The sequence below is a fragment of the Rattus norvegicus genome, chromosome 2 (assembly GCF_036323735.1).
Source record: "Rattus norvegicus strain BN/NHsdMcwi chromosome 2, GRCr8, whole genome shotgun sequence".
NCBI classification, from domain to species: domain Eukaryota; kingdom Metazoa; phylum Chordata; class Mammalia; order Rodentia; family Muridae; genus Rattus; species Rattus norvegicus.
The window spans coordinates 42150008-42174379 of NC_086020.1; the positions used below are offsets into that span (position 1 = coordinate 42150008).

At 39.6% G+C, this 24372-nt stretch overlaps 1 protein-coding gene across 7 annotated transcripts in view; it reads left to right on the forward strand.

The window, feature by feature from the left end:
- The window catches only part of Pde4d (phosphodiesterase 4D), a 1514231-nt gene that overhangs the window by 401671 nt on the left and 1088188 nt on the right, over positions 1–24372 (forward strand). For 6 of the 7 annotated variants that reach the window (XM_039101733.2, XM_063281298.1, XM_063281299.1 and 3 more), the window contains one exon: positions 11472–11606. In XM_039101733.2, the coding sequence (XP_038957661.1) occupies positions 11565–11606 (42 nt within the window). In that variant the 5' untranslated portion in view covers positions 11472–11564. Of the gene's footprint in view, positions 1–11471; positions 11607–24372 lie in introns of those variants that run through there. The other variant, NM_001113329.2, reaches the window with a different exon arrangement.

Below are 24372 nucleotides of genomic sequence, written 5' to 3' on the forward strand. Positions count from 1 at the left end.
AATGCTTTGTTTCCAAGGGAAGCCTGAAATTCGGGGGAAGAGGCAGGGACAAACAGGGAAATGAGCTCTTCCCATGTAAATTGGTAAATTTGTTGTTGAGAGCATTCTGGGGTCACAATGGGAGGGCAGAAAGGGAGCAGGGACTGAGTGGCAGTAGACTGCTGTATCGAGAGAACCAGGAACCTTCTGAGAAAAGATGGCATCTGAATTGAGACTTGAAGCAGATGTCATCAAATAAAGGAGGAGATATACAGATGTGGAGACAAGGAAGAGAAGGATATTCCAGAGGAAATGGAAGTGTAAAAATGTACAGAATGTGAAAGTGGCGTCAGTGACATGACTCACGGGGTTAAAACACTTGGTGCTGAGTCTGACAGCCTGATTTCAGTCCCTGGGAATTGAATAGTGAAAGATGAGAACCAATGCCTTCAAATTGTTATCAGACACAGACACAGACACAGACACAGACACAGACACAGACACAGACACAGACACAGACACACACACACTTACCAAGATACATATACATATATATATATATATATGTGTGTGTATATATATATATATATATATATTGGTAGATAGACAGACAAATGGAATTTTAAAAAAGCACTATTTCAAGTAAATGGGAACCATGCTATTCAGAGGGCAACGGGCAGCTCTGCAACCGAACACACAAGTCCCTACTCATCATGTGGAGGAGACTGACTTGTACATTATGATATAGGTGTAAGATTTTAAAGATGAACTTGGAAGAGACAGTGTTCACTCCAAGGAGACTGGTTAGAAAGTGACTGAAACAGTGTGGATAAATGTCTAGAACATAGAGTGGTGATAGATTTGTAAAGAGAGGAGAGAGCTGAGAAACATTTCCAAGCTGTACTCCAGTAAGATGTGATCATAGGTTGAGTGGGGATGATAATGAGAAAGGAATGAGAAGAGATGTGAGTTTTGGCTGGTGTGACAGAGTGACACATTCTCGGCTGAGAGGGATAAAACGTAAAAAGGGAGTGAGGGGGAGGGGTAAAGGAAGAGGGAGGAAGGTAGAGAGTAGACGTAGGAGAGAGAGAACAGTAGGAGAGATATGCTTGAGAATTAAGAAAAACTGTTAAATTCATGAGTGGACATAGTGCCTTTAGAGGATGGTGAACATTTTCAAGCCTGACGGAATTCAGGTGCCTGAATTTGAAGCAGTCAGGACATGAAACATATTCATGGAAATTGTTAAGCACACGGCAACGAGTGAAACAAAGAAAATAGATGGGTTTTTCATGAACACACTGTGAACAAGGTTTCTCAAGTATTAGCCAACAGCTTCATTTACTGTACTCACCACAATTATTTGCAGAACCACTTGAATACCTTTCTTAGAGGTTCTGACACATCAGTGGATAATCAGGAATCTGATATTTTTAACAAGGATCTATTTTTTTTTAACTTTGCATGTGTGAGTATATATGTGTGTATGTCTGTGTAACATGTTTGTGTTGTGCCTGTGGAGGGCAGCAGAGATGTTGAACATTCTTGGACTGGAGTTACATTTGGTTGTGAGCTGGATTTTGAATTCTAAGAACTGAATCCAAGACCTCTGAAACACTTGCAAGTGATCTCTACTGCTGAGCCATCTCTACAGCCCCCAGGATTTTGAATTCCATAGCTTTCCTTGGTAGACATTGATTTGGCAGTCATTTATTGGGAAATCCTAAAAAAATTAAAGGTATGCTATTGTTTATACTGTATCTGTAAAAAGGAGAAGATGACCCTGTGACAGGGAAGGAGGAAAGGGAGCAATAGGAATCAGAAGAGGACAAGGTATAATTGTGGTGAATGTGAAATATATGTTTTATTACATATTACATATTATATATATATGTTTTCAATATACCCTTACCACACTTTCTTTACTCTCTCTCATATGTATTCCTCCTCTGTTTCTCTTCAAAGAAAGCAGGCTTCCCAATAATATCCACTGAACACAGCATAAGAAGGTACAATTAGCCTAGGTACAAACCCACATATTTAGGCTGAATGAGGCAGCCCAGTAGGAAGAAAATGGTTCCAAGAGCAGGCAAATAAAAGTCAGGGACACCCTGTGACTCCTACTGTTAGGAGTCCCACAAAAATCTCAAGCTAAGGGACCACAACTTGTGTACAGAGGACCTAGCACAGACCCATTTAGGCGCCACGACTGCTGCTTCGGTCTCTGTGAACCCCAATGAACTCTGTTTAGTTGAAGACTGTGGACTGTGTTTTTTGGGTGACCTTAATTCTTCTGGCTCCTACAGTTCTTCCTTCCCTTCCATGGGGTTCATTGAGCTCCAATGGGGAGGAGCCCTATGGAGATGTCCAACTTGGGATCTCTCTCTCTCTCTCTCTCTCTCTCTCTCTCTCTCTCTCTCTCTCTCTCTCTCCCAATAATTAGCTGTATGTCCCTGTATCTTCTCTCATCAACTGCTGGAGGACGCCTCTCTGATGATGATTGAACTAGGCACCGATCTAGACTTCTGGCAATTGGTATGGTCTCTGCATGAAAACCATTTTATGCTAATCAATGTATGCTAATAAAACTCTCAAAACACAAAAAGAAGTCAAGCAAGCAGACAGAAAGTCAGAGAAGTGATATCACAGAAGACAGGAGAACATTTTTAGAGAGACAACCTTGCTGCAGTGTCTATTCAGAATGTCTGATGGTTCTGGGAATTCTAGGGTCTTCAGAGAAAGTACAGAGGGAGGGGAAATAGTATGAATTAGGTTAAGGGGAAGAGACTGGGATGGAAAAGGGGAATGGAAAGGCCCAATCCTTCCAAAGCACTTAATTGTGAAGAGAAAGATAGGGTGGTGACTGGGGGAGAGGGAGCATAAGGTAAAAGGGTGAGGTTCATGGAATGAGTGGAGAGACTGCTTAGAACCAGGGTATAAAAATTCTGCACAGTTACATCAGGTAGATCAGTAAAGATAGGGCTAGGCAGATTTCTGAACATTTCTAACTTTGAATCTCATGGTACATTTTTCTTCCAATGTACAGTAATAGGAAAATAATTTGTAAGTAGAACTCCTATGGGTCCCATAAAACCTAATCCATCTGATTGCTAGCATAGTGTTCTGTTGCATTTGCTTCTGTCTTCAAGGGGCAATATATTGGGCAAACTCAGAAACTAGCTCAGAGGAGCTGCTATAACTGGGTTTCTAAGAGACATGGTGAAGGAATTCTTTTGGTAAATGGCAATATCACAAGATCTAAAAGAAGAGGAAATCATCTTCTGGTTGATACTCAGTAGAGGACAGAGATAACAGCATCTGTGAAGGGAGACTTAATTTTGACTATCTCTTTTGAACTAAGCCATTCTCAGCCCTAGAAGATGAATTCTAGCACTCCGTGAAAAAGATGAATTCTGGCAGTCTGTGGGAAACAGCAAACCTGGGAATTTTAGAGCAAACGAAGAGACAAACAGCCTAACAGCCTCCCCCAGAATCATCACAGAAGCAAACGTCAGCACTTGTCATTATATTCTGAGGTAGCTGAAGTGGTTAGTGACTTGTTTTTATACTTGCTCCAGTGCTGCAAAGAGCCACGTAAGAACTGCCTGGCATAACCAGGCAGAAGCAGAAGGACCACTAAAGGGAGAAGGGGTGGCTAGTGGCTCTTATCCTCAAACAAACATTTCCCAGCTACCTAACTTTTAAGTACCTTTTCCCAAGTGTTGATAATTTGAGAAAGCAAAGAAGTTTAGAAGCTGGAATGGAATGGACCATCATATAATACCTATATAAATGTACTGATTTTTGCTGTTTCTTATTCCAACTCTTCTTCTGTGTATAGATTCAGGATAGTATTATACAAGCAACTTTAATATTGAATTTTCTTCTTGTCCATTTCCTTCTTCTCTCCATTACTCTCTCCCTTCTGTGTCAGTGTCTATATCTGTGTCTATCTCTCTGTCTCTGGGTCTCTGTGTCTGTTTCTCTCTCTCCTCTCTCTCTCTCTCTCCCTCCCCCCCCCTCTCTCTCTCTCTCTGTGTGTGTGTGTGTGTGGGTGTGTGTGTGTGTTTGTTATGTGTGCGTGTGTTTAGGAAATGAATCCTAGTACCTTGCACAGGCTATCGCTGAGCTGTACCTACAGCCACAACCTCTCTCAATTACTTTTAGTTAGCTTTGCAACACACACCACACACAGTTTCTCAGGTAATTAAATTAATGTACATCTATTTTATGCATTAGGAGAGGTTGCATATTTGAGTTATACAGTCTTCTATAATTGGATATCTAAATTATTTCCACATTTTCATTATTACTATTAGAACTTCCAAGATTGCTTCTGCATACAAATCTCTTCTCACAATTAAATTTACTCCCAGAATTATCGTATAAATGTATGTCACCACATTAATGCTTTGGGATTTTATTAGAAAATTCCCTCCAAAGGCTTTTATTTCATTTGGAAATCATATCAGCAAGATGTGAAACATATTTAATCACATATATACCTTTTCATAACATATATACCAATCCATGACTTTGTTAAAAATATCTTTGCTAACTTACGGAAAGAGCAAATATAAATTAGAGATTTTAATTTCATAGATAATGATATAAAGCAGTTTCTATAATTTCTTTATTTCTAATTTTGCAAAATACATACTTAGTGGTTGAAATGCTCATTTTTAAAATGGGTTCATAGCACTGGTTTTCAACCCTCCTAATGATGTGACCTTTTGATTCAGCTCCTCATGTTGTGGCGGCCCCCAGCAATAAATTTATTTTCATTGCTACTTCCTAACTGAAAATTTCGTGCTTTATGAATTGTACTGTAAATGTCTGTTTTCTGATAGTCTTTGGTGACTCATACGAAAGTCTTTCAACCCCCTAAGGGTTCTTGACTCACAAGTTGAAAACCACTGGTGTATAGCATTATTCCCCCTCTTTGTTTCTTTATGTTGTTTTTAGGTAATCAACACTATGTCACCACTATGGAGAAGGTACAACAGTGATGGTGAATGATCTCAGTCTTAATGAACTCAGATTGTTAGTCATGCAATGTGTGGTGGGAATAGAGCACCTTATTCAGTTCTGAACTGAAGAAACAATGATTAAATTTAGAAACCTTAGGGAACAAAGTGGAAATCTGTACAACTCATCCTTGGTTTTCCTGCAGTCTATAGTAGAGACCTGTGCAATTGGAGATGTAGGCAAATTGATAGACAGGGCAGAGCTTTTTCAGGACTGTGAAGAAGAAAATGTTCAGAAGGGTGAACAATTTAAAAACAAGAATTTGAGGCTTCAAGTTAGAAACAAACACAGAAAGATTAAAGAAAGCTAGCTACATCAAAGCAATGATGTTGGTTAAAAAAGTGTTTAACAGACCACCTGACCTCTCTACTTGGAGAGAGAGCCTTTGAGATGCACCTGCAGAGTAAAGTCCCTACAAAGTACAACTGAAACCCAATGTCACAAGTTCATCCTCTGTTGCCAGTCAGCTTGCCCATTTGCCTTAGAACTGAGTAGCTAAACTCTTCTGGAAAACCATGAGACACTTTTAGAGCCATTTAACTAGCATTCGGGAAAAAAATGAACAGGGCAGAATATTTGGCTCCAAGACACTGTTATGGGGATGTTGGGGTGCGGGGGAACCTTCAGACTCCTTCCTGTCCTGTCTTGGGCATCTCTGTGATCCTAGGCTGATTCCTCATGCTCTCGATTCCTGAATGATTTGGTGTGTACCTTGAGCTCTCTAGATTTCTGTCTCTAGAGCCCAAGCAAGAGCTCCGCTGAGAGATATCATCAGCCCATGACACCTAGTCAAATGAGAGAAGCTGTAAAATTCAGAAACCCTCTATTGTTCTCTTTGGGTCTGGACTAAAATGCATGCGGACCTTCTCTTAACACAGGAATTTTAGAAGATATGAGGAGATCCAGGTAATATCTTCCTTTGTCTAAACAGAGGCCAAATGAACAAATGCTGTCCATCTTCTATATGGAGAGGGAAAGCTCATATACATTATGTCACTAAGGCCACCAGTTTAACTCTCCATGAAATTTTTGTCTTGTCCCCTGTATATTTCTTTTCTTGTAGTTAACATTTGGAGTATTTAGTTCTTAGGCTGATTGCCTCTCCCTATTTTATCTTCAAACAGTTTTCTGTCTAAGCCTAAATAAATTGAGCCTGTTTAAACTGCATGAGGGTATGGCTTTTTATAACAACTGTATTCTATATCCACTATTTTTCCTTTACATTAGAATCTACTCAATAGGACTAGGCTATAGCTGGGTAGTTGCTGAGCATGTGCGTAACACCCTGCATCGATCACATCCTCGATTCTCGCAGCCTTTTAAGAGAATGCTAGGGAAGATGGAAGCCATTTAATTTCAGTTTGATGTACCATTAGAAAGATCTACCATCTAATGGAAAAATAGACTCTAAATTAGAGACAGATCTAATTGAGAACTTCTTTTTTTTTTTAAGATGTATTTATTTTTATGTATATGAGCACACTGTAGCTGTCTTCAGACACCAGAAGAGGGCATCAGATCCCATTACAGATGGTTGTGAGCCACCATGTGGTTGCTAGGAATTGGACTCAGGACCTCTGGAAGAGCAGTCAGTGCTCTTAAACACTGAGCCATTTCTTCAGCCCCTAATTGAGAACTTCTTAATTATCCACAGTTAATATGTTAGGACACTTCTTTTCCCCTAAAACAGTAGTTATAAACCTTCCCAATGCTGTGATCCTTTAATACAGTTTTTCATGTTGTGGAGACCCCAACCATAAAATTATTTTTGTTGTTATTTTATGATTTTGCTACTGTCATGAATTGTAATCTAAATGCCTGTGCTTTCCAATGCTCTTAGATGACCCCATGAAAGGGTCCTTTAACCCCTCAAAGGAGTTGTCACTGCAAGTTCAGAACCACTTCCCTAAATGTAGAAGGTTTGTGTTATATGACAGTTTATTTCAGTGAGTGGCAAGTCAGAACTCAGTGGTGTTTTATTTTAATGTCTGGGGGTAGTTTTATAGTTCAACAGTCATCTATTACTCTAGGAAAGGAAAAATATTCTGGTTCCACAAAAGGAGAAGAAATGGAAATTCATTTGAAGTGCCTAACACACACCCAATAGCTTTCCTGATATTTGAGGGCAACTGGAGCCTTATTTAACTCTTAGGTTTGACTGTCATTAGACATCAACACTTTTTCTGTTTAAATGGGCAGAATTATGTTTGGAGGAAACTCTTCAGAAGTGTTCAGATATTAACCAATCAATTCCTACAGCAATCCTTTGCAATGTGCTGGGAGGAAACTATTTTCTCTACTTTATAGGAAAGCACACATCAAGTCAAGAGTAAAAGAGGTGGCACCTTCCACGATATCTCACAGCTTCATGTGTTGATGTCATGGTAGACATTATAATTATTTTTTTTCCAATGAGCACTTTAGAGTGTTCAACACCTAAACCTTTAATCCCCCAGAAAGGACTCATCTTGACCCTTGCTCTGAGGCTGCACAGTTTATCCAGATGGTTCAGGCTCCTGCTCCCATCCTAGCTTTTCTAATCTGCTTCTCTTTACTTGTATTTCTCAAGTATGTTCCCTGCAGAGGTGGACACTTCCTTCTTCCCCATTGGCTTCTATATGGAAGCTTGTCATAATGACAACATCTATGTGCCACTTTTCCCTCTTGTTTTTCATTTGTGTATCTTGCCTAGAGTGGGAAACACATTGCATTGTCCTGCCTTATCTTTGTTAAGGGAGAAATTGGTAGAGACTCAAATAATTGCCTCCCTGGGAGTCAATTGGTTTTTGTTTTTGTTTTTGTTTTGGTTTTGGTTTGTTTTTGCATTCTCAAATCTTCTTTGGTGTGGGCACAAAGTTGATGTTTGTGCTGATTACACTCTATTGATAATTAAATGGCATTGGTCCATGACAGCAACACCCGAGTAGTATGGGAATATAAACAAAAAATACAAACTATGATTGTTTGGGTCTGGGCAATGAGTTCTCTCTGGAGCAGATATCCTTATTTTTGAGTAGTACAATACATTAGCAATATCTACTTTTTTGCATTACTGAGGTAAATGATAGGTATTTTTCCTGTAGTGAATGAGGCAGCAGAAAAATATAATACTCTTTCTAGAATGCACAACACAGTTGTGTGGTGTGTCTTCTTCTTTGCCTGCAGCTCCTTCCTCTTCTCTGTCCAGCTTTCAGAGCTTTCTGTCCCTGAAGGCTGACAGATGAAAAGTATATCTGCATCTTCCTTTGCCCTCTCGCTCAGTTGCATTTGGCTAGTGCGGAATCCTGGCAGGTGATCAGAGTGGGGTGGTATGAGGTCATGTGCTTCTTGTCACCTCTCTCCTCTGGGCTGTGCCAAAAAGTAACCTGCCTTGTCAAGGAAGCCAGTTCTGCTTTTTGTAGATGCTGACATCCATCTCTGCTTGCTTGAGCTTACTGTCGATAATTCTGCCATTGCCTGCTCCAAGGATTGCAGTGCCATTGTGGGTTCCTCTACCCCACCCCCATCTTCCTTTACTAAACGTTCTTAAAATGATCCTGACAGTCATGCACCAATCTTCTGAGATCTGGATAAATGATTTACCAATAATTAGTTGAAATTTGCCTAGGCTGTTTTATTTGTGGGGGGTTAGGCACTGTAGACAATAAATAAGAATTGGCTGTATCATTACTACTTGGCACTTGGTACTGAGAGAAAGATGCAGATGGTGAAAACAAAAGGGCCCCCCTTCTTACAGGCCAAGTGTTTTGCTAGATATTACTCTAAGCATATCTCTTCACTGACACTCAAAGACCAGGTATTCATTAATGTCTCTCTAAGACATATCAGACTGCCTAGAACGTACAGAGATATACCAATTTGGCTCCCAGATCCATACTTTTTATGGAGACCAGGCTGCCCCCTAGTTTTGTAGTTGGAGAATCTGGTCTTTCAGTTAAGTCCATCTATTTACTCACATTCCTCTAAGTTCTGAATTCCTGTGGGGAAGAATCTCTTAATGATGGAATTAGAGGCTTTTAAGTCAAATGTCTTAAAATTCTTGATTAATTCAGCAAGCCTTTCCAGGTCAAATCCATTGTTTGTCTGACTTTACTGATTTGTTGGTTTGAAATCATTGATTAACTAGCTCACTATGAGCACTTCTTCATGGTACCCTAAGGGTACTCATTACATACCAGATGAATAATTAAATATTTTCAATGAGTTTCTCCCTGGCAGAGCCTCAGCTTCCCGCAGCAGTTATCTAGATGGTGTTTTTCTCTCTCTAGGCATGGGCATTTAGATGACAGTTAAAACGATCCCTATCCATTTCTCAAATGAATAATATATTTCCACACTTTTTGGAGAACATATAAGATGCTGAACATCATATCTAATCATGAAGGGGACTCAGTTCCTGGAGGCTGATGAACTAAGCATTTTCCCTGTGTAGATTAGTCTCTCTATTCAAAACCTCCTCTCTTCAAGTCAGTGACCACAAACACCCATAAAGCCTAAAAGAAATAATTATTTTTTCCCCCTAGAAACTCACATCCGATAATGTGTTTTTCTCTTACCTTTAGGCAGACATTTTCTTCAAGCTAAAAAAATCCTTTTTTCCTTTGGTAGCGCTGGGTCCCCACATCTAGGGGTATTCTTAGCAATAATAGTATCCATTTTCTCTCTCTACTTGTACCTTGCTGTCAGGGGGACTTTGGCCTCCCTAAAAATATCTCACTTTGATTTTGAAAACCCTGAAGAGAGTGAGTCATATGTGGTTGAAACCAGGTTCTTCAGCCTTGAGAGAATTTCACTGTGGGCTGCCAGAAAGTCCCTATCCAATGGTATTGTTCGGCTCTGGGGTCCTCTGCTGCAAGGCTACCCCTTTGTTGCGGTCTGCAGCCATGTTGCATTCTCTATAGTCTCTCACACTTTGAACTCATGTTTGGTTTTTGTTGTTGTTGTTGTTGTTTGGTTGTTGTTTTGTTTGTTTTTAAAGCAGGCAACTGTTTTACATAACTTAATTTTCTTTTTAATTAATTAATTAATTTCCATCCCAAATGCTGCCACCTTGTCCCTCTTCTAGGAAGTTCCCCCATCCCTCCTCCCTTTTATCTCTTAGAGGGCAGCCCCCTCTCTGGTGTATCAAGTCTCTGTAGGATTAGGCACATCCTCTCCCACTGAGTGCAAATATGGCAGCCCTCTGCTACATATGTGCTGGGGACCTCTCACCAGCCCATGTGTGCTTTTTGGTTGATGGTTTAACCTCTGGGAGCTTCCAGGGTTCCACTGTTGGTCTTCCTGTGTGCTGTCATGTATAATTTGTAACAGCTTATACTACTATGTTCAAAATTGTTTTGTGAACCTAATTCATTCAGCCCTTTACTGCTGCTACTCTTTTTCCTAAACATCAGACAGGCGCCTTATTTTCCCTAAAGAACTTAGACTACATCCAAGTGATGGAGCAAACACACTGTCACCTCCATCCCTCCACACCCACAACGTCAGCCTACACTATTAGTCAATGTTTTGGCTACGCTTGTTGGCCTCATCCTCTTTCCTCTAGAATAGGTCCCCCCAAAAGAATATCATCCCACATACAACCCTATCCTATGAGTAGTAAAGCCATGTCTAGAAGTAAATGAATATTAGACGTTTACCTAGTTTGTCCTTCCCTCTAGATAGTCTCCTTTCCAGTGTTTAGGAAAGTGGGGTTAGGAAACAAGGCCTTTGGCTCTATGAAACTGACAGATACTCTGGAACAGTCTCTGGAATAAGAGTTATTGTTTAAGGGGCTGGGGATTTAGCTCAGTGGTAGAGCGCTTGCCTAGGAAGCGCAAGGCCCTGGGTTCGGTCCCCAGCTCCGAAAAAAAAGAACCAAAAAAAAAAAAAAAAGAGTTATTGTTTAACTAGGTAAGCGGCCCTCACCCTCTCTCAGGCATGCTTTTCTACCTCTTTAAACCAAAGATATGGAGTACTGCATAGCCACTGAGATAATGCCATTGGCTTTTGTGTAGATTTACTGGTAATACAGCAAGAGGAAGCTGTGACGTCATGCTCACACCCATCCTGTAGTCTTTAGTGTTTTCCCACTGATGGAAACGGTTATGTGGCTGATCCCTTAGTGGAAAACTGGAGAGTTCCTAGTTTCCCAGCAAGAATTAGCACGTACGATGGTTCAACCGCCTCCTCCATTCACATGAGGATCTTTAGACTGTGCCTACCACACCTATTTATTTCAACTTCGAAAAAAGTAAGCTAAGATATTTAACAGAAAGCAGATGGCGCTGGGATCTGTAACTTGCGTTTAACAAAAGCTGTTTTGGAAATGTTCTTCCTGTCCACTTTTATTGCTTTAAACACATCAGCATCTCTGCCTGTTCTGATGAATTATTTAAGAATCACTGTCCCAGTCCGTGGCAGCATTTCGAAGTGCACATGTTAATCATATACTTGATTAAACATTTCCTTGCCTTTTTCTCCAGCATTTCAGTTGCCTCTGAGTGGATTACAGTTTCAGTGAGAGCACTGACTTTGGAAGCAGCTAGTGTGGCATCCAAACTACTCAAAACCGCACCATGGAGAGGAACACTTGCGATGTACTTTCTCGGAGCAAAAGTGTAAGTACCTTGTGTCTTCACTTCTTTTGTAAAATGTGTACTTACAACGTTTCTAGTTTTCTTGGATTTAATGCTGTGGTGTTGCAGTTAGGTTTGGGAGAAACCTTTGGTTAACTTTCAGCATTCTAACCATATGCAGATTGTGAACAAATAAAGACTCTGTGTGGCCTAGTTGACATTTGATGGATTTTCTTTGCGATTTAGATGCCGTTCCACTCATTCACATAAGCTTCATTGCATGATGGTGAACACCCTGACATTTGAGTACATGAAACAAATATATCGTTAAAGTTAAACCAGGAGAAATTTGCGCGTTGACTGTCTAGAGTCTGTCTAGAGTGATCCAAAAGTATACATTGAACACATGCTAAAGGTACTTATCAGCCAAACATTTTCTGAGGCTCTGTCTCTTCATTAGCTCCTCACTCTGACAGAGGTCTCTAACGTCAAGCATTTGTTCCAATTACACAGTGCTGGGTAAATGACAAATTTGAGTCTTCTATTATCTTGTGAGGGAATAAACAACAGGAAGCAAGGAGAGCAGTTGAAGGAAAGCAGTTGCCGGTACCAGGCAAGGGCTGGAAGCAGATTTTAATTTTCATCAGGCAAGTTCTAACAATATGTCCCTTTGTTCATTTACCCGAGGGGAAGAAGCATCCAAACAGATGTGCTCGTGACGTAGGAACACTCATTTGAAGGCATCGGGCAAACCACAAATGCAAACACATTTCGCTAGTGTGGGAATGCTTTGTGTTTAATCCTGAGATCCTACCACTACGGCCCAAGGCCATCTTTCTTTGTCCTACAGAATGGGGATGAGTATGTGGAAAGGATAAGTTAGTATGCCTTACAGCATTTACAAAGAAAAGAGGCTATACTGAGAGGTATGGCAGTAATTCAATTGAATCCCAAGTTTAATAGCCAACTAAATAAATTCAACAAATTGGTGGAGTGTTCACGTTCATTTGTTTTAGTAGTTGGTATTTGGTAATATGGAATTTGCATAACATAAGAGGCCAGAACGTTGTGCCTAGAATTCTTTTTATCAGTGTGCATAGTTGCTCATTTTAATAGGGGTGACCTGCATACAAATTACCAAACTAAGAATATGTCTGTTACTGAGTTCTCTTATTATAAATCAAATATGATTTCATTTTAATTAATATGATTATTATGATGCTTCCTTTTGTTGAATGTCAGTGGCAGGTGATTTGAAATATGTGTGTGTGTATGTGTGTGTGTGTGTGTGCGTGCGTGTACACACGCGCGCGCGCGCACACACACACACAAAGGGGAAAGTGTTTTGGATAATTAATACATACCATTTAGTTCTTCTCCGTTCTTGGAGGGAAAACTCTTCTAAAGGTAAACTATTCTCTATAGTGCGACTTTAAAGGAGCAGGAGTCCTGGATGATTCTAGAAGGTTCTCTATGTGCCTTTGTTTTGTACACGATTTCTTCTCTCTAGAAAGGCTCAAACTCCCCAGACCATGAAAGCTTGAGCTGCCTACGTTCAGGTGGCAGGAGCAGCGGGGTTCTCATTTCCTCTGCTTCCTGGCTTCCTCAAAAGCCACTGGCGCAAAGAGAGCTGTTGTGTTTCATCCACACAGCTGAGCGACTCTGAGCAGGGCATGACTCCTTATCTGAGAAATGAGTTGACTGATTTACTAGGAAGAATTTGCCACTTCTAGATTTTAGACGTGGTTGGGTGGCATATCATCCCTACCCATGAAGTCTTTGTCAGGATAGAATCCTGCACCGCACCCTCAGAAGTAGCTGCTTCCGTTTTGTTAAAGAACGTTCAAATAATTTAAGAACTGTCAATTCTTTCTTTTGGCATTATTACATTTGGAAATTAAAAAGAATAAGCATTAAGTGGGAAGACTGTTTCTGTGACTGTCCACATGTTACTGCGGAGAGCCTGTAACCGTCACCATGAATGGAGGCATATCATAGTCACATGTTACTGAATCGATCCTGTGTCTGTAACTGTGGATCGCGGCACATTATTTATTTTTCACTTCAGGGACAAACTAGAAAGAAGCAACTGATGAAAGAAAGGGTCTATGTTGTCTCACAGTTTGAGGTTCTAGTCAAATAAGGCAAGGGAGGAGTGGTGGCCTCAAGGCATCTATATAGTCTGGAAGCAGAAACCTGTTTGTTGGCACTGAACTGGATCCTCCCTCATTTCCTCTTTTCATTCAGTCCGGCCCCTGGGCGGATGCTGGAGTGATGTTATTTATACACAATCAGGAAATGTTTTCCTTTTTCATGTAAAACTCCCTGGATATCACGTTCAGCAACACATACACTTATGTGTCTCCTATATGACTCAAATCTAATTAAGTTGACAATGAAGACATATATAAGGCATACAAGAGAAGAATGGGGAAAGACTATTTTTAGACATTCACTTTATTCCTTTCTGAGAAGAGTTATCAGTGTAGTTTGTAACACTTAGGCAATCACTAGATAGTGTAAAAGAAAAAAGGCATAAAATGGGTAGTTAGACAGATTCCTGTTTAACATAACTTTTGAGTTTAGGTCTCATGCTCATTTATAAATTAATCAGGCTGGCTTATATCATAAAATACCAGATTGGTGGCTTAAATAGAAATGTATTGGTTTTTTTTTTTCAAACATTTAGAGGCTGAGACTCCCAAGAGTCAGATACCCCCAATTCAGTTATGGTGAGGGATCACCTCCTGGCTTTCTGTTGTCTTGTAATTAGCTGCATCCTCACTGGACCTCACAGAGCAACAACAACCCCCCTGGAGTCCCTTCTTATGAGATCTGTCTTCTAGAATTCCTCTCACCCCCACTTCTGACGAAAGTCTTTGCATTTAGAACTGAGGATGTAACATCTGAATTTAGGAGAGAGGCACAAGCATTTATTTAGCTTCTAACGGTTTGATGTTCTTTTTACAATTAGTAAATTATTTTTACTTACTCACTTTATATGAACTGTCCTCCTGCCAGTCACCCCTTCCCACAACCCTTCCCCCTCTCCCCCTTCTCTCCTCCTGAGCAAGTCAGTTTGACATTCTTTTCTTTTTTATTGGAATTTTAAGTTACATTTCAAATATTATCCCCTTTCCCGGTTTCCTGTCCCCCCTATCCCATCCCCCTCCCCCTGCTTCTATGAGGGTGTTCTCACCTACCCACCCTGACAGTTCCCTACACTGGGCCATCGAGCCTTGGCAGGACCAAGAAGGGCTTCTTCTCCCATCAATGCCCAACAAGGCCATCCTCTGCTACATATGCAGTTGGAGCCATGGGCTTGTCTTTGAATGGTGGTTTGTTCCGTAGGAGCTCTGGTTGGTTGGTATTGGTGTTCTTATGGGGTTGCAAACCCCTTTAGCTCCTTCAATCTTTTCTCTAACTCCTCCATTGGGGACCCTGTTCTCAGTTCAAGGGTTGGCTGCAAGGATCTGCCTCTGTATTTGTCATGTTCTAGCAGAACCTTCCAGGAGACAGCCTTATCAGGCTCCTGTCAACATGCACTTCTTGGCATCAGCAATATTGCAGTTGATATTCTTACAAAATGATTTCAATGTGTCACTGGGATATATAAACCCAATATGATCAATACTGAAGAATCATATTATTTCAACTGTTTGACATTAGAGAGATCAAAATTTCCTTTTTTTTTTTTCCGGTTTACATTTGAGAACTCCTTGTGGTGGTTTTGAGTTTCCAAGCAATTCTTCATAGAACTAGGGGCACATTTTAATTTTTCTCTGAATCATTGTTTTGCTCTGAGATTATTACTTTTGCTTATTGTATGTACCTTTTCCTTAACATCTTCCTAATGTTACAAGGACACTGTTTTCTGAAATGCCTTACTCTGCCAATGGATGTACCAAACTGGACTCAATGGAGGTGCAGGGAATAGTGGTGGTAGAGGAGGTAAGCAGAGGAAAAGAAAGAGGGAGAAGGAGAGGGAGGGGCAAGGGGGAGGGAGAGGGAGAGGGAGAAAATGTTGGATGAGAATGGAGGAGGGGTAGAACTGGGTGGAGTTGGGGGAGGCAGGATGAAAATGGTCACAATGCATTATATGACGTTCTCAAAGAATTAATAAAAGTATGATTTAAAATATCAACATACATGAGAGGTGCATGAACCCAACAGGAATTTGATTCTCTTTACTTGGTTCCAAAGTTGTGTGAAAATAAATTCTTACTTAAAAGAATGGGTCCTTATAAGAGCTCTCCTGTTATCCTCTGAGCTCATGATTTTTTTGGAATAGATCTTATATGGTAAATGAGCTGGATAAATTTTAATAATTCATTAATTAGTTCTCCCATATACTGAATCCTAAAGTATCTTTTATGATTTTTACTGAAAACTTCCAATTTGAGTAGCCTAAATCCATTGGAAGAAATCTGAGATGTCATCTGCTCAATTAGATTCTTTATTTTCTTGATGAAATTGCCCTCTGTCTCAGGATTCTTTTGGATGTTCTACATTGGGACAAATGTGTCACTCACCAGATGTCTTTAATTGATGTTCCCTGTTCTCTTGGGCAGAATTGTTGTTTAGTGTTTATTCAAAGCTGGAAGCAATTCCTGGCTATTTGCAGAGCACTGAAAATCCAGAATTAGTTTCCTTCTTTTCTTTCTTTCTTTCTTTCTTTCTTTCTTTCTTTCTTTCTTTCTTTCTTTCTTTCTTTCTTTCTTTCTTTCTTTCTATGCTGAACCAAAAGCCCACCTATGTAGGCTGTCGGTTCTGAATCCAGGAACTGGGATCTGCTCTGGTGGGATGTGTCAGTGGGTTTTCTCAAATTGCTTCTTGTCATACGTGATTTTTAAAAATAGTGTCCAAAGCTCATATGCAAAATATCTCCTATTCTTAAAAAACAAAAACAAAAACAAACAAACAAACAAACAAAAAAAGTTTTCCAATTGTACCTTTACACTTGCTGAATATGTGTGGAATCAGCGACTCTCCTGCTGACCCAGAGTGAAGTGATTCACACCTTTTCATCTACATCTTTTTGTATGGGTGCCCACCTAATGAAGAAAGGCCTAAAGGAAACATGGAAGGGACAACCCACTTTGCACTGGCACTGCAGAACTACCTGTATGTGTTATTCCTTCCAGTTACTCAGAGATCGCCTGGTTTGAGATTTTATGGCTGAAGTAAAACTAATGGATTCCTCACCAGACTAACCTTATCTCCCTACTATATCCCTGCCCGTCTGAGATATACTGCTGCAGACTTGTATCAGCATACCATCCAGACAAATTAAGAAAGTTAAACCCCTATCTTTTTTTCCACTCCTGTTCACTCACTAGGGAAGAAGAGGGGTCAGGAGAGATACCATTACTAAAACATTTTGGAAAACACAAATAAAAAAGCAAAATAAAAAAAATAAGATTCCTTCTGGGCTTTGCCAGCCATGAACTGAAGTGAGAACTTATTGTTTTAGAGATTTGATTAATTTGACTATTATTCCTGACTCCCAGGTAATGTTTCTGTTTTACAAAATTCAATGAAATATTTATTAAGCAGCTAAGGGTATGTTAGGCTCTGAACATCTAGTATGAATAGGATTCTTGATGGCCCTGCCTTCATAGAACCTATATGACAACTGCATTTATAAATTTTATGATTTATTGAAATTACTTCATCAGCCTGGCCCCCAGGCCTGATGACCCAAGCCTATTTTGCTATGATTTTCAGTTCTTCTCAAGGGCTCAGCCTTCCGTCAGCCTCTGCATTCTCTCTCTTCTCCACATTGTGCATATCCTCTTTAGAAGAGATATTTTAGCTGTGAATAATGTGTCCTAATTGTCAATTATGTTCATTGTTGCAGAAACACAGATTATTTTAGAGTAGTTGAAAAGATTTTTTCTCAGATAATCAACAATGGTATAAGAATAGCTGAGGGTATAAGGAATATGAGTTTAGAAAAGAAAAAAAAGATCTGAAAGAATAAGGCGTGATCAGCAGCCGTTTGCCTTGAATCAATCATAGGTCACATGACTGTCCCAGTATCCAAACCAGTCACTAAATTGTTGTCTTAGAAACAACTCACATTTTCAGATATGGTAATGCGTTTGCTGTTTCCTTTTAGGGCAACTCCAAGTGGGAGTTGAATTTCAAGTGATTATGACCAAGAAATAATTGCATACATTGTTCTTAACAATGTAAACACCAAGGGCATATCAAAATGTATAGGGGTCCTCTTGAATTGATGCTGTATATTAAACATTTTTTCTTACAGACAGTATCACCAGAACAAAAATGGGAAAATTTTTAGGAAAAGTATATTAACTTTCTGGAGATTTCTGTTAGTAGTATTTTCTTTTAGAGTTTTTTTCCCCTTGAAAAGTCATATTTTTAGCTGTAGCCAAATTTTGATCCTAACAATTTGTCTGTTACTTTGTAACCTATGAAATAGCTATCAAGGGGCAAGAGTTCTTTTGTTAAAAAGCAAGCAAACAAACAAACGAAAATCTTCAAATGGTGCCATCAGCGTGTTTGCTTTTTAGGTGCTTCCAAGGGCAGCATGGACTGGTCCTGAGGTCTTCCATGGCAGTCTTGTCTTTTAATCTCTGCATCTTGATGAAGAATGCATGAGCGAAAGCATTTAGTAATCTGAGTTATTATTAAGTGCCCCAGAAAATTCACGGTGAGCTTTCAAGGATAAAATGAGCAAACTATACCAAAAGCTCATTAGGAAGGGAAACAAACAAAGCAACAAACCCCCGAGCTAAACCAACCAGTGTCAACGAAAAAGTTAGAGCATGTCCAATTTTTATACGTGTACATCTAAAACCAAACACTGAGTCCTTAGGGATTTTGCAGCAGAATTGATCCATCCAACAAATGGATCACCTTGACCTCTTTTTATTTTTAAATCTACTTTTATTTATTTACTCTCCATTAGTTTCAATCCGGGATGGATACAGCATCGCATGGATTCTGTGTTCAATGATCTTTGCAGTAGACCTCTTTTATTCCTGAGAAGGTGACTTGTGTGTTCATAAGCTCGGCCTCGTGGCAAATGCTGGCATGAAGGCCCGTGGTGTTTGAGGGTTATTAACTGGCAGTTCAGCCAAAGAAGCGTGACTTGGATGGGCTGTGCCAGGGCAGTGTCCTTGCTCTTCCATTTCTTTTGTCACTGATAATCCCTTAGTATATGCCTGGAGTTGATCTTATGCCCCCATTTATAGAACACAGATTAAAAAATGGACACTTAAAGTTTGTTTTGTCTTGTTTTGCTATTACCCTGTCCCCCTTCTTCCTAATGCAGTAATGTGGAGTTCTGTTTTTGGCAGTCTTGCTACTGTGTTATAAATCTGATCGTGTGTTAGCTGTTACCATCCATAGTTTAATTCAGTCAACAGTGTTTATTAAGCCCTTACAGACTGTTTGATTATGCTATAATAGTTATACTTCGTAGAACTGCGTTCCAAATGGTACTTGAGGGACTCAGAGAGTCAAGATACCATAGTGTACTTTGGCATTGGGATTTTAGGCTTCACAGGGTATCTGGCTCACTGAACATTAAAAAACTAAATGTAATAAAACTACCCACAAGCAATACTGAGGGCCAAGGAAAGCAATCCTTTCTATAAATCCATTTAAAACAGAAACTAAAGGCCAGGCTTTGGAATTCCTTTTCTCTGCTTATTGAATATATTTTAAAATAGTACTAAGGCCCCAACTTGTGTGTTTTTTCTCTAGAAGATCCCAATTCCACAGCACTACTTTGTCAACAGGGGTTCATTTCAACACTATATGAATCATAGCGAATGAGACATAAACATTGTCCAGGAACAGTAGTCTCTGAAGAAATATTCAAAGATCGATAAGGACCTCCAGGAAAAGATGAAGGGTTCTGTATACACAGAAGGAACAAGATAATAAAAATTGTTTTCTCAAGTGTTCAAGTAGGAGACGAAAACACACACCTCATCACCAAAATGCACATGAAATAATAGATAGGGCACTCACAAAATGCCAAGTCACTGGGTAGGTGGTACTGATGTGAAAGCATTTCATGTTTTGACTTCCAAAAACTATTCATGGATCAAAAACATCAGGCAAAAATGGAAATCAATATAGGCAAGAGAAACATACATTGGATGTAGGTTAACACTTCCTGACAGGGTGATCAGAAAGATGGCCTAGTAGGTAATGCACCTGATGCTAAGCCTTCAGCCCCAAGTTCAAGTCCCACATGGTAGAAGTAGAGAAGTGACTCCCAAGGGGCCTTCTCTGACATTTTACATGGCAATTCATGGGACAACACACACACACACATACACACACACACACATACACACAGTCTTTACAAACATTTCTAGGCAGAATTTTTTCTAGCATTCAAACAGTATTTGGGGGAATTTTGAAACGACCTCAAATAAAAATTTTTCCCAAGTCATGGTTCTTTGTGTTTGTATTATTTTTTCACTTCATACTATAAATTATATAAAATTTGAATCTGTTAAAATTTTTAACTTCTCACCATCAGATTTACAAATGTTGCATAATGTGTGCTTCTGTAGATAAAAGCAGACTAACGTTCTCATTGACTCCTCATTTGACTCCCAATTTACGCAGTTTCATTAAAGCGGTGACTACATTGGTGAGATTAGGCTGTACCTTAATTTCACCCCTTCTTCCCACTATACAACCTTGCAAGTATTACCTTGGTGATCCCTCTTTTACTCACATATCAACACAGAGGACAATGTCTGAGTGAGTGAGATTTCTTGGAGCCATCATTTCTTGACTCTGCAATTCCTACATCAAGTCTTTTTCAGAATAGGCTCAATGAAAAATTGTCCATTATGTCAAAGAAAGTCTGTATTTTTAACCTTAAAATCAGCTACCATTCTCTCCCAAAGTCTGCCTAGGAAGCTGGTTAATAAGCGGAGTGTGTCTCATCTCTGCTCACAGTGCTTCAGTTGGACATTTGGTTTCTCTAAGTAAATAAACAGAATTGAAAATGCTTCACCAGTGTTTGGAAGTATAAGACACTTGTGATTTTTAATAATAATTTATTGCTTTTAAAAACAGTCTATTTCTCTAAATTCATGTCTGAGATAAAGGTAGAAAGGGTTTGTAATATTTTGAGAGGCTTTACTTTGGAGAAATCTGAATTCTTTCATTTTAAGTTGTTTCTGCAGTTCATCTGGTGTGTATTGAGTCCGTTTTTCTTTTATTGAAACAACAAGCTTTTACCGTAAGGCCACATGTGGATGGTGTTGTATTGCCCCACCAGCCATGAATTATAACCAACTCCAACTCTAAAATGCACCCAAACTTCACAGAAACAGGATGTAATGGAAGGAAATTATAATGCAGGAAGAAAAGCCATAGGTCTGGGTATGAAAAATAATCACTTCTGGTGCAACCTTTCTCTGATGTTCTTTCTCCTCAGTAACTGATTTCTTCCTTGTGCTTTGCTTGTGTCCCCATAATGGAAGGCATTTTCACTTGAATCCTGTCTGGTATCAACGCCCTTTCCTCCTGAGACCCAGGAGTAACCTCTAGCTTCAAATCTAAATAAACATATTCATTTCAAAGGTGCAACTCTGTATACAAAATATTTCTTTCTGTACAGCATTTTGTGAAAACTGCTTAGATGCAATTGCCAGCACGGGAGATAGGAATTTTAACCTGCTTTTTGCTGAGCCACAGATACAACTTTCTCCCAAGTAGGAAAAAGACTTTTCTTCAGTGGAACATTTTCTAAGATTATATTAGTTTTCAATTTTAGACAAGAACACACCCATTCCTCCAAAACTACTTAAAGGCATGGGAATTACAATGAATCAAACATTTATTCTTCCTACCCAACTGCATTACCTCTGTCATTCTCAGAGGGAAACCTTAAGTTCACACTTTTAGTGTATTGGGGAATCCAGTGTGAACCATTTCTCTTCTTAATCTCAGAGTTGCAGATCTCTGCAGGAAATGATTTTTCCCACTACCATTATAGAGAGGAAAAAATATATGCTAGACAAAATATATGTTCAAGACTTCTAAATAATGTGCTGAACCTCTAAGATGGCTGGGCAACCAGTCACCCCAAAATCTGAAAAGACAGAATCACCTACAAAAGAGGATGCCATCATTTGTGTGCACAGGTAGAAATCACCAGAGGCCACATACACCAGTAAAAAGATTCTTGCTAAATTTTTGAATGAATTGCTAAAGGATAAATGTAAGGTAGCATGAGAATATGGTCATAGTGGATATTGTGGGTAGCAGGGTATATCTTGTGGCATACATTTCTTCCAATAACCTTTCCAGGCATCTATTGGGAAGATTAACAGAAAGAGAATCTGCTGTCCCCAATGAAAATAAACAAGAATCATAAAAGAACTCCAAAACTTCTAGTCTTTGGGCATTGTAGGATAATTTTCATGCATGTTGGAAGATAGAGATGATGAAGGATATAGAGGAAGTAATGCTTGATCTCTAGGGTCCAAGATTGAAGTATGCATGAAGGTCATCACTTCAGTAGAGGAGAGATGGGATGCACCCTAGAGATTCAGGGACACATTACTGAGATCAGTTTTGGTTAGAATACCAAGGAACACTCTTCTTGCTTGATCTTAACCAAGACCCTAACAGGTATTAGGCAAAGATAACTAGAATTTGTCAACAATAAATCCAAGAGACAGTTTCTCTTTTGAGACCGAATCTTATAACACACCTAAGGCTAAAGGGTAAGTGAATATTAGTAAAATTGCCATAGCCAAACCTTTCTACTATCAAAGCATAAGAGATCCACAGAGATATGCAGATTGCTGTGGTTAGTCATAGTTATAACAAATTGAGTGTATTGATCAGTTCCTAACCAAATGAAATATGCATCTCATGTTGAAAGCCTAGGGAAAGGAAACACAATCAGATTCATCTTTAAGCTCCCCAAAATGTATCTTACTATTTGCTCTCCTATATGATATTTAGCTTTCAGCAAAGCAATGATATGCCAAATGAGATGGTAGGAAAATAAAGTTATAATGCACAGAAACATTCCAGGAGTGGATAAGGGTTGCAGCTAATAACATGAGGAACTACAATTAGTTGTTTCAAAGCTCAGATGAATAAGTTTGGCAGCATTGAGAACAGATGTGTAACTTTGGCAGAGAGATAAAATTATAAGAAAGAAGAAGGTAGAATTGCCGGGGGGGGGGGGATGCTACTCAGAAGTAAAATCCAAGGCTATTTGTAGACTTAATGAAGCTAAGGAAAGAATCAGTGGCCTTGAAGATAAAATCAGCAGAAATTATACAAACTGAAATTCAAAGATAAATAAGAGTGGGGATGGCAGTTGGGGAGCGGTAAGGTTGGAAAAAGAGAGAAAAAGAAAGAGGAGAAAGAGAAGTCACAGTTAGGAGGGGCAGTCAAGCTGCAGGACTCTGTGGTCCAGACTACGCCTGGATCTGATTGCACCGGGTCAAACAGCTCTCTGCACCCAAATCCCGTGGGAGGGAGAGCTAGACCTTCAGAGGGGCAGACTTGACTGGGAAACCAGAGGAGACTACTCTCTGCCCACATTTCTGACTCTAGAGGAAAACACCTAGCGCCATTAGGGCCCCCTGCGAACAGGGACCCAGGAGAAATAGAGGCAGGACCTTCTGGTTCCCATCCACAGGGACAGCTAAAAGCCAGTGGATAGAAATGACTATACACCTGAAAGCAGAACACTCTGTTCCCATAACTGGATGAAAGAAAACAGGAAAACAGGTCTATAGCACTCCTGACACACAGGCCTATAGGACGGTCAAGCCACTGTCAGGATAGCAGAACAAGGTAACACCAGAAACAACCTGATGGCAAGAGGCAAGTATAGGAACCCAAGCAACAGAAACCAAGACTGCATGGCATCATCAGAGCCCAATTCTCCCACCTAAGCAAACGCTGAATATCCAAACACACCGGAAAAGCAAGATCTAGATTTAAAATCACATTTGATCATGATGATGGAGGATTTTAAGAAAGACATAAAGAACTCCCTTAGAGAAATGGAGGAAAATATAAATAAACAAGTAGAAGCCTACAGAGAGGAATCACAAAAATCCCTGAAAGAATTCCAGGAAAACACAATCAAATAGGTGAAGAAACTGAAAATGGAAATAGAAACAATAAAGAAAGCACAAAGGGAGACAAACTTGGATATAGAAAACCAAAGGAAGAGACAAGGAGCCATAGATACAAGTATCACCAACAGAATACAAAAGACAGAAGAGAGAATCTCAGGAGCAAAAGATTCCATAGAAATCATCGACACAACAGTCAAAGATGATATAAAATGGAAAAAGCTACTGGTTCAAAACATACAGGAAATCCAGGACTCAATGAGAAGATCAAACCTAAGGATAATGGGTATAGAAGAGAGTGAAGACTCCCAGCTCAAAGGACCAGTAAATCTCTTCAACAAAATCAAAGAAGAAAACTTCCCTAACCTAAAGAAAGAGATACCCATAGACATACAAGAAGCCTACAGAACTCCAAATAGATTGGACCAGAAAAGAAACTCCTCCCATCACATAATAGTCAAAACATCAAATGCACAAAATGAAGAAAGAGTATTAAAAGCAGTAAAGGAAAGAGGTCAAGTAACACATAAAGGCAGACCTATCAGAATTACACCAAACTTCTCACCAAAGACTGTGAAAGCCAGAAGATCCTGGACAGATGTCATACAGACACTAAGAGAACACAAATGCCAGTCCAGGTTACTGTTTCCAGCAAAACTCACAATTAACATAGATGGAGAAACCAAGATATTCCATGA